The sequence below is a fragment of the Populus euphratica genome, unplaced genomic scaffold (assembly GCF_000495115.2).
Source record: "Populus euphratica unplaced genomic scaffold, PopEup_1.0 scaffold962.1, whole genome shotgun sequence".
Lineage (NCBI taxonomy): Eukaryota > Viridiplantae > Streptophyta > Magnoliopsida > Malpighiales > Salicaceae > Populus > Populus euphratica.
In genome coordinates this window covers 54,310-65,699 of record NW_011500820.1, presented here as the reverse complement: position 1 = coordinate 65,699, position 11,390 = coordinate 54,310, and the positions used below count along the sequence as shown (strand labels likewise).

The window sequence follows — 11,390 nt, the reverse complement described above, 5'->3', positions numbered from 1 at the left end:
TTAAGGGCATGTTTGATATGCCACCTTTTGTCTTAAGACATAAGGCCTTGTTTGGTTACTTAGGGCATATTTTTCAAACACACCCTTAAAGCATTTTTAATGCCTCTAACCTTAGACTAAAGACATGTTTAGCAAACACATACTAGTCCTTTTCCTTCAATTTTATTTTGTCTTTATTAGTGTGTAGCCAAACAAACCTTTAAAATTATCAAGAAAATCTAGGGGAAAGAAAATTCAAGCACTATTTTAAAAATATTTATGGGTCCTTTATGTGTTTTTCTAATAATTTTGTTTAATATTGATCCGAAAACTTACACCATAAGATACGGATCTAGTATTAAAAATACCTAATTTTCCTTGAACAAATTTCAAAAAAATCCTAAACATACAAAAAAGTTTCCTTATTCCATAAAACACGAAAATAGATTTTTGTCTTCATAATATGGGTTTATAGACTTAAATTATATGATACGGATTCAATATTAAAATACTTAATTTTTCTCTAAATATTTTTAAAAAAAATCCCTCATTTTTCTCTAAAGGTTTTTCATGTACATTGTTTAAAAAAAATCATGTTTTTATCATGTTTTCAGAAATATAAAATAAATATCATAAACATTTTATAATTATTCTTAGGATTTGATCAAAATACTAAAAATCCCTTAACAATCATTTTGTTTAATTAATATATAACGTTAAGAATTAGCTATAGATTTTATTATTTGATGGTATAGAATTATACCATAAAATATACCCTTAAATATTAAAAAAACAAAATAAAAAATAAATATTATTCTAAAATTAAAACCACCTCATAAATTACTAATGAAAATTTACTTTAAACATTAAATAATACTAACAAAAATACATGATCTAAATATAATAATTAATTATAATACAACTTACTATAGATAAAATATACTAAAAATAATATATCTTTTCATTGTATAATTAATCTTTTCATTGTATAAATAATTTTTTTTATTTTAACTTTTATCCATACCCTCCATACCAAATCATAACTTTATAATAAAATTCAAAACAACCTTCAACTCTAAAAAATAGCTCCGATATTCAGTATCATGCATATCATGACATGATCTTTTAAGTAAATGCTTCCTATGACAAAAATCTCCAAAAAATCTTTTACTTTGGAGAAATGGCAACTATTCCATTTTTCTTAGAGCATAGCATGCAGGCAAAAAAAAAAAAAAAACCGAACAATAATCTGCTACAACAAAATCTGGCACCATATCAAACATACATCAACCAGTACAACAAGCTTACAAGTTCAAAACAGTCAGCATTAACATTCACCCCATATCGTTACATCTCTGTAAATCCTGATATGAACAATCTGGCAGAAAAAATAAAATAAAATAGCACCCCAGCAGGCTGACACATAACATTATTTATTATTCTGCTACTGGAACTATAAAATCGGAGCAAGGATGGGAGGCACGTTATCAGATTTGGCACCGAGAACAGGAGCCTTTGTGTTGGAGTTGTTAAGTAGTAAGGATGGGAGGCATGTAATCAGATTTGGCACCGAGAACACGAGCCTTTGTGTCAGGGAAGAACTCTGTTCCAGGCAGTTCTGTAACATTTCCGTCGCTGGAAATTCCAATGGGGTAACGGAGCAAATGACCTGGTAGATCACCCTCAAGCGTCTCACTGGAATACAAGTCCCAGTATTTGTCAGCAATCTGGTTCACCTTCCTAACGCAATCTTCATTTTCTGGTTTAAGGAAGGTGTCATCCAGCATGCCAAGGTGTTCGTACCATAATCCCAAGCGGAATCCATGGATCTGGCCTCGTGCAGGCTGCCTGGTTGCTAAGTGATATGGTTGGTATCCTCCCATGGCTATCTCAGAGTCCCTGGCACCATCCATGGATCTCTGATTAATGTTGGCAGACCCAATAATGATGTATTCGTCATCAACTGTAAATGTCATGTGTCAAATCCATGAGACAACCACGCAATAAAAATAACAGTGAAGCGGCAAGAAACAAACATATCAAAAAGTGACAATGAGTGCACCATGCATGGATAAAATTAAAGTTTACAAACATATCAAAATTAACGATGAGAGCACCATGCATGGATAAAATTAAAGTTTACAGTCATAAGGCATACTTTTTTCTATGTCATTTATTGGGTGCATATTTTCTTTCTTCATTTTGTATGCAGCAAAAGATCCTTATGGTAGCCTGAAAATCTTAAAATAAAGGATAATTTATGGGTATCCTCAACATCACTGGACACCCACCAGAAAGCCTTTGATTCCTTTGCGAGGAAGTACTAGTGTCAGAGTACTTATCTCTTTTCATGCCTACTAGTCAGAAACTAAGAATATCAGTTCCTGGTGTGATGTGAAAATAGACAAGCAACAAGATCAATGCCGACCATAAAATTGAAGATCTAGAGGAAGTTGAAAGTTAGTTAATTGGTGCTGAAAGGTAAATATTCAGTTAGTTTGCAGGGAAGACTTAATTAAAGAAAATTCAGGCTTACCAATCATCATCTTTGCATGAACATAAATCATGAAGCGCCTGGCCTCCTGGGCCCGGATGTAATCTGAATCAGGCTCTGGTTTTTCTGCTGGTTCATATTCTCCACTTTTCTTCACCTCACGATTCCCAAGGCAGAAAAATGTCAAGTAGTTCCGAGGATCTTCTTCAAGCCCCTTGGCTCTGAGAGCCTGAATGACATCATTATACATCATGTCCATTGTCCTCCTCTGCCAGTCTAATATTGCCTGAACTGATGCACTCTCTGGTATTCCCTCTGGCCACATTGGAACAACAACATAAACAGTGAACCTCTCCCCTGCCTCAATCTTGCTAACTATCTTAAGTGAAAGCTCCTTTGGAATTAGATGCAACGCGTTAATGTCCTCCGGCTTAATATCATCAGCACTCCAGCCAAAAGAACTCCCAAGAAAATACTGATTCTCAATATAGATGAAATTCTTCGCACGCCGAATAGCATTAATGTAGGCATCCTGAATGCTTCGATCAATGATATTATCCTTTCCACTGACAAGCCCAGCTTTGGCTGCATCTTCGGGTGTCTCCGGGAAACCAAATGCAGCACCTCCATCAATGGATCTAAATAACTGCACATTCCACGTCTCATGATCATCGGGATACATAGCTGGAGATGGTGGAATGATGACATCTTCCAGTTCTCTCAGTTGAACAAGTAAATCTTTACCGCCTTGCTTCTTCCATCTCTGTTCAAAATTAAACAAGACATCCCAAGCAATTGGTCCCTCAAGCTGGGAATGGATGTCATGCCAAGGTTCTCTGGGACCACCTTTTTGAATCGAAGCACCGGTAAAGTTGGGCTGGTGAAAATCATCATGGTGAGCAGTGTCCAATGTCCTAAAAAGGGAATGGAAGGGGGTATCGTATCTCCCATCACAAAGATCAATCCCCCCAACATAACTAACAATTCTCCTCCGCTGGGAATCTCCATTAGGCATTGCACTGTCCACTACCACAATCTTCTGGTGATGAGTGAACATAGTAGATATTTGCAGATCCTGAACAATGCTTCCACCATCATCAGGATTTCGAGGACACAAGACACAGTGCACATCCGTATTCTGGAAGTAATGCTCAGTTTCTTCATCATGGGTGGCCATCAGTCCATCCCTTTTCAGCAAACCAACAGAGGTTCTGTCATCCCAAACAAGCATAAGAACCCTGACACCTTCACTTGCCTTCTTCTTCAGCAGCTCACCCAGAGTGATGTCTCCACCTGGCTTTGGCCTCCTTGAATCCCTTACCAGACTGATTTCAGTATAAACAGACCAGCCAGTGATGTAGATCAAGTGCTTTGCATTTGTAATTGCATCAAAGACATCTTCCCAACATCTGTGGGGCTCATAGTACTCTCCTGAAGCAAGAGGGATTTTTGGAATAAATTTGTCTGGTATATGAGCATCTTGGTAAAGAGAAACCCTACACCCTTGTCTCTGAGAAAAGAATGTATAAGGTACTCCAGGATATTTTGAACCTCTGATGCCACGGCCCCAGTTATGGTCTTTTGAGATATCAAAGTATTGTAGCTTCACATGGATCTTGGAACCTGCATGAATTGGATTTTTGTCTCCATCCAATATCTCAACCCATCTATCTATTTCTTCCCCATCTAGGATTTCTTCAACAGGTATATATGCTCTTCCGATCAAGGTTGCCCCAATTGGATTAACATCCTTGACAGTGAAAATAACATTTGAAGCCATATGAGCACAGTAAATGTGAAAAGACTCATACCACCTTGGGTTGGTTGCTTCATTTTCAAGGATTCTGGTCCTCCCAACTCTAGCCTTTTCTAGATCAATAGTTGCATAGAGTCTGCTGATTCCATTGCCAACACCAACTTTCTCCCCAATGCTCCCCACGAGCTACAAGAAGAATTTCAATTAGAAACTTGGGAAGATAGATTAAGTGACCACATAATTCTAATGTGAAGAATCGTGAGTTAAAAACAAGGACTGGTAAATTGATGTCTTGAACAAGGAAAAATCCAAATTGGATCACTTCTCTGGAGTGATTGGAATAAACTCTTCAGCAAGGGAAAATAGAAAATTCTCCGATCGTAAAGGTGCAAGGGGGGGAAAGAGAACCAAATAGCAACATACATCACTATTAGAAGAAAAGGTTGCTAAAATGTTACAAGCTTCTGTAACTATATTTTCTTTCATAAAAAACAGAGAGGCTTTTCTTTTACAAAAAAAACAAACCAGATTTATGGTGGTTTATATGACAGCATGAATTACAAATAAAATATAATCCAGTGCATAGAGTTCTCAATGTAAAAAGACGCTAATGTTTATAACAAGACAAAAATGCAACAAAAGCATTTCCAACAGTAAAGAGCAATGTTGTCCAGGTTCACCAATTCATATCATAAAAGTGTATAGTATTTAAGAGAGAGAGAGAGAGAGAGAGAGATTGAACTGTGATATGAAAAAAATACTAAAGGATAAAAAGGTAAGCAAAATGTTGCAGAGACTTTAAACTAAATTATTATGCAAGAATCCCAACAAACAATACTGTCTTAAAAAGAATAAATATTTTCACACTTTGCAATTAATTCAACACCTTTATACATGTAATGACCAAAATAATATTTTCTAAAACTTCATAGATAAAAAGTCAAACATCAAACACATGAATAACACAAGATGATTAATTCACAACCAACATAGAAGCAGTTTGTAAGTGTCGATGCTCGTATTCACTTACAGCACCTAGAAATAATAGTAATAAATGCAAAATCATAACAAGTTGATTTAATAAGCAAGCAAGATGTGAAACATTAAGAGGGGGTGGATGTGAAATCTCAAACCTCCTTCAGAGCAAAAAAAAAAGAGAGAGAGAAGATGGCATTAATATAAGCATGTATCTTGGAGCTACCTACAGAGGCAATTCCTTCATGCAGACATGTATAACATCTGATCTATGCAAAAACTTCCATTAATCACTGGTATAACAAGGATCCAGTCATATTTAATCTACTACAAATCCACAAGATATGACTTCTCGGTGAGAAGTCATTCTAGTTTACCTAAGTGTTTTCCTTACGAGTACTCAGAAATTAACATTTTTGAGTTTTGGCATCAAAGACAACAAAACAAAATTTGTATTCCTGAGATGGCACGTGGCGATGTTAGCCTCAGTGGATAACCTTCTCTTCCGAGGAATCTGACAAGAGAATCCATTCCAGTGAAGAAAGGCAGTACTTATTCCACTGAATTTATAAAAATCAAAATGGGTTTTCCCTTTCTAAAAAAATAAAAATAAAGGGGAGGGCATCTTAAAACATCATGTTTCCTTCTTTCTTTCACTAATATTTCTCTTCTTTCACATTTTTCAGGACAAGCACGTTCGATATCAAATGCTTTGCTTAGTTCTGAGCAAAAACAACAAAAGGGTATTTAAAAAAATAAAAAAATCTCTACCACCAAATAAATAAATAAACAAAATAAAATAAAATAAAGATATACCAAGATCATCAAACAGATTAAATAAACCACTTCCATTACTCAATCCCTATCATTAATTCCTTTTATAAAAAAACCAGCCGATAGATGGTCAGAGAGTAGAGATCTGTGACCAAAATGTAATCCTTTCAAAAAAAAATAAAAGCAGTAGGATCAGTATTTGAAAACTTGATTAACTCCCTATTCCTTTCAAAAAAACAAGAAGAAGAAGAAGAAGAAGAAGGAAGTAATCAGAATTAGCAGCATCGATCTATAGCATAAAAAAGATAAGACAAAGACCTTGTGGAAGAAGCCATGACCACCACCATCCCCGATCTTATCCACCTCATAGATCGTCACATGTAAATTCCCGTGCAACAAAATCTGCGCCATTTCTCCCCTATGCATTACACACAAACATAAAAAAAAAAATCAATTCAATCTTCAAAGCAAATTAACGATAGATCATGAACAAAAAGAGTAGAATCGAGCTGCTTACTACTGAATACTGAGAGAAGGTCTGGTGAAAATGAAAGGAAAGAGATCACTAAATCTTGGATCGAGAGAGAATCGAAGGTGGTCAATAAGATTGTGGGATCCGATCCTAATCACATGTGATTTAAGTAATAAAACAAGGTTACGCTGCCTCCGGTTTCTTTACGCGGAGAAAGGGAGTGAGAGAGAGAGAGCGTCTCGCGAGGCAGGCAAGTTGTTACTGTTGGCGATTCTTACCAAAAACAAAAAATAAAAAATTCAAGGACAAGACACGTTGCAAGTCAAGTCACTCATACCGATCTCTGTCATGTGTTGTTTAAATTAAAATGATAAAAAAAATTATTATAAGATTTATTTTAGAATTAAATTAGCATGAAAATTAACACTAGTATTTTGAAGTTTAGATTTCATATTTAATGTATAAAAACACTTCTTGTATGATTGCTAATGCGATACAAAGTATTCTTATAAAATTTATTTAATTAAAAATATATTAAAATAATATTTTTATTTTTAATATCAAAATAAAAAATAAAAATATTAATTTAATATTTTTATAAAGAAAAATTAAAAAAATTAAAAAATATAAATAAATCAAGATATTTAATCTAATAACATAAAATATTTACTCGATTGTAATTATTGAATATTTTTATTAAAATTATTATTTTTTATTCAATCAAACAATAATATATATATATATATATGAAATTGATTGAATAAAATATAAAAAAATTATATAACGATGCAAAATATTATTTAAAAATATTTTTTTTTATTTTAAAAAATAAATTTTATCAATATAGAACATAAAAAATTATACATGAATCAAAATAATATCTTCAAAAAAAATACAATCAAAATAATTTCTTAAAAAAAACTCTCTTACAAAAATCAATATAAGCAAAATAAACAATCCTATAAGAAATATATTAATTGAAACATAAATTAAAAAATATTTTAAAAGAAGACTTATTGAAAGAAGGTATCAATTAAATAAAAACCAACATTAGAATAAAAAAATAGTTAAGGTGCCACAAATGAGTTTCAAGAAATTAAAAAAAAAAAAACAAATGACTTGAGTTATAACCCTGATTAGATTTAATAAGTTGATTTCATTTTAATTAGATGATAAAAAAAAAAAGCAACAATAGTAAGTAAATATTTAAAAAAAAAAATCATGATAACTTGAGAAAAAAAACAATTAAAAGCACAAAATTGAATAAAAATAGACAAAAACCTTAGTCAACCTATAGTAACATGATACACATGTAATTTGGGTAATAAGATGCGGGACAAATCAAGTTAACTTGCAAAAATTATGGCACAAATCATGATATTAGAATAGCTCGATATAAAAGAAACTAAAGAAAACCACAAATCAATCTTTGAAACACAAATAGGGTTAAATCAAAAGAAAAAATAACTTTAAGAAAAGGAAGAAAATCCAAAATAATGAGGACTAAATTGGTAAAAGAAAAATAATACACCGTAAACTTAAATTGAAGAATGAAATTAAAAACCAATAAAACTTTTACAAAAAAAAAACAAGGAAAAAGATAAAAATCAAAAGAATAAAGACCGAATTAGAAAAAAAATAATATATAACAAATTGAAATTGAAAGAAAAAATTAAAAACAAATAAAACAAGGCTAAACAAAAACTTGAAATAAAAAAATAAGAACTAATGTTAAAACACCAAAAATAAATAGGGCCAATTTATAATTTTTTTGTAAAAGAAAGAAAATAAAAGAAAAAAAGTCAACCCACGACAAATTGCACCACCTCTACCAACATGCACCTTACCAGAAGAAAAAGGATAGAACAACACTTCAAATAACATGACAAAATGATAATTTTGACCACCAAAAGGCGCTATATATGTCGCCCAACTAGCAAAAGTGCCTCCCAAATGCTGGCACTTGAATAATGTGCTCTAGCAGCTTTTAAATTTTAATATTAATTATTCATCCTAAAAAGACTAACTTACCCTTAATATTTTTAAAATTAACAAAAAAACTATGTGAAAAAAAATAGAAGGCCCTTGGACTAATGGCTATTTTTTTCTTGATTCCAGGGATAAAGATGTAATTTTATTATAAAAAAACAAAAAAAAACCCTTAATGATAATAATAATATGAATATTGGACTAATAACATACTTAATTGAGAATAAGAGCGTGTTTAGGAATGTGGTTGTTGTTGCTTTTCAAAGTGTTTTTCACTCAGAAAAGTGTGCCAATAATTTTTTTTATTTTTTAAAAATTATTTTTGATATCAGCACATTAAAATGATTTGAAAATATCAAAAACATATTAATTCAAAGAAAAAAAAATTCACACTTTTCGAAAGCACTTTTCAAACGCAGTCCCAAACGCCCTCTAAGTTTTAAACAAGTTTTATACCTCTAAGTTTTAAACAAGTTTTATATAAATAATACATCAACAAGTAGAGGTCAAGTCCAAGAAAGAAGCAAAATAAAGAATTAGTTTAAGTGATCATTTTAGTGCTCAAATATAAATTTTTATATCTTACATGATAGCACAAATTAAAATGATTGCACACACTTCACATTGCATACATTTTAAAAGGATTGATAAAACGGTTCTAAGAATTTACCAAATTTAAAATTATTAAAATTGAAATTTCACATGAACCGGTACCATTTGATAATACCAAATAAACTAATCAATCACTTGTTTACCAGGAATGAACACTTGGAAATGACTAGTTTTATCTGAACTGGTCAACTAATTTTCTTGAACTGGTCAACTAATTTTCTTGACCAATCTAAATTGATGGACCATTTTATCTATTAAAGAAACAATGATGGCTATAAAATAGCTAGTTTTGCTAGAAACATATACATACATATATATATATATATAGTAAGCATGAAATCCAAATGTATACCATATATAATCTATCTTAAGAGAAAAAACACTTCAAAATTATTAATCCCTAATCAATCTCATATTTGTACATTAAAACTTTCATAATTTTGCACAAAAGTATATATTCTCATTTTCACAACACTTAAACACTTTCTAATCAATTAAATATTATCTTATGAGATATTGAAAGACTAGCATTTTCAATTGTATTATCTACTTTATTAAGAATATCTTATTTTAAACAAAAATCATCAATTATAAATCTTTTAGAGTTTAGGTGAAAAACTCTTAGTTATTGATGAGAAACATCATTAAGGTAAAATCTTGAAAAGGAGTTTTTTTTAAGTGGTGAAAAAGGACTTTGTGTGGATTCATGATTGATACTTAAAAATGTATTTTTATCAAGGTTTTATATCATCATTTTGCACTTGAAGTATCAATAACTCCTTAACTAAAGCATGCTTTATAATAATATATCTAATAATATAAGATACCTTTAATTTGTGGTAAATATTCATTTTAAATGCAGGCCTATCACATAAATGAAAGGATTGATTGATGAATTTAAGAACTGAAATTGAAAGGATAAAGAGATGACCAAACTTAGAAAAGAGATGTCGGTGCAATCCAAACCGAAACACTATTCGGTAATTGGGTCATATCTGGAGCTATAGATCTCAGATTTAGGTCTCCTTTATATGGATGGAAAGGTAAGACATAGGCCTACAACTTTCATATGGAGCCTAAGATCTAAAAAGGTCATTTTCAAGTCCAAATTATTGCAACAACAAAGAAGCCCGAATCTGTCTTTCAGCCCGAGCACTATTCAGTATTTGGCCCATATCTGGAGTTCTAAAAGTACAAATGAGCTGAATGTTTTACACAAGAAAGTGGGGAGAGAATAAGTATAATGTAAACTTAATATGGACTTTAATGTTTGATACTAACATGTTTTGTATTTGTTATCTTGTTCACTCTTTAATACTTTGCTTGTTAAATAACTAATCTTGATTTATGTTGTATAACACTTGGTACAACAAATGCTTGGTACTTTCATAGCCCATAATGTATGGTATAACCGACACCTGAGCTATGAAAGGAACTTGATTTGTTGTTAACATAAGTTATAATCATGAATGCTTGACGAGATTTACAAGTATTAGCATTAATCGAATAAGATGATTAATGTAATCATGTTAACAATCTATAATCTGATTGGAACCTTCTTTGTATGTGGTTTTCAATTGAGTAATAAGAGTTTATACTTTACTTGTTTCACATACCATTAGTGAATCCTCAAACCTTGACATTTGTTTTTATCATTGTTTAATCCTTACGTTAATCTTTCATCTCAAAGTTCTCATCAACTTCTTCTTTTTTATTTTTATTATTATTACTATTATTATTATTATTATTATTATTATTGCTTCTAATATTATTGTTGTTGTTATTGTTATTATTGTTGTTGTTTATAATTTGTACAATTAACCTCCCTGTGGTTCGACCCCGGCCTTGCCGGGTTATTTATTACTTCGACACTCCTACACTTGGGAGAAGACATCAATCTTTTAGTCGTGTCAATTCACCAAGTAACATTGTATCGTTGAGCTTTAATTAGTAAAGAATATAATATTCAAGTATAGTTTGGTACTTGAGGTATGAATATAGACTTGCTAAACCATGTTAACAATAGAGTTTGTAATTTCAATCCCTAAACTCTTTAATTTACATAATTTAATTATATCATTGGTTAATTAAGTCTAATCCAAGTAAATTGAATTATTTGTTATTATTAGTGAAACACTTAATTCACCTCCCTTAGGTGTATTATTGCTTTGATCCTAAAACAATAATAATTTAGTTATTTTATTATTTATAAAAAAAAATACACATTTACTCCTAGACTATCCTTTAATGACCAATAGGTCATGGGAAAGTACTGAATCACCACTAAATCCAAGGCATTTCATTTTTTCTTTGAAGTGTAAAAATAATTTTATTTTAAC

General features: G+C 31.3%; 1 protein-coding gene across 1 annotated transcript; it reads right to left on the bottom strand.

Annotated features, from left to right (window-relative positions):
* Positions 1 to 1,229: 1,229 nt before the first annotated feature.
* Positions 1,230 to 6,758, bottom strand: LOC105116476 (phospholipase D alpha 1). Its single transcript, XM_011013862.1, has 4 exons — positions 6,496 to 6,758; positions 6,297 to 6,396; positions 2,516 to 4,415; positions 1,230 to 1,942 (listed from the first exon to the last, which is right to left on the bottom strand). Exons 2-4 carry the CDS (start codon positions 6,387 to 6,389, stop codon positions 1,509 to 1,511), a joined length of 2,427 nt encoding a protein of 808 aa, XP_011012164.1. The 5' UTR covers positions 6,390 to 6,396; positions 6,496 to 6,758; the 3' UTR covers positions 1,230 to 1,508.
* Positions 6,759 to 11,390: the final 4,632 nt, after the last annotated feature.

Coding starts and splice junctions, on each gene's coding strand:
- LOC105116476 (XM_011013862.1), bottom strand. CDS start 6,389: ATGGCGCAGATTTTGTTGCACGGGAATTTACATGTGACGATCTATGAG. Junction 4,416..6,296: donor GTCATGGCTTCTTCCACAAG/GTCTTTGTCTTA, acceptor TTCTTCTTGTAG/CTCGTGGGGAGCATTGGGGA. Junction 1,943..2,515: donor TCATGCAAAGATGATGATTG/GTAAGCCTGAAT, acceptor TGACATTTACAG/TTGATGACGAATACATCATT.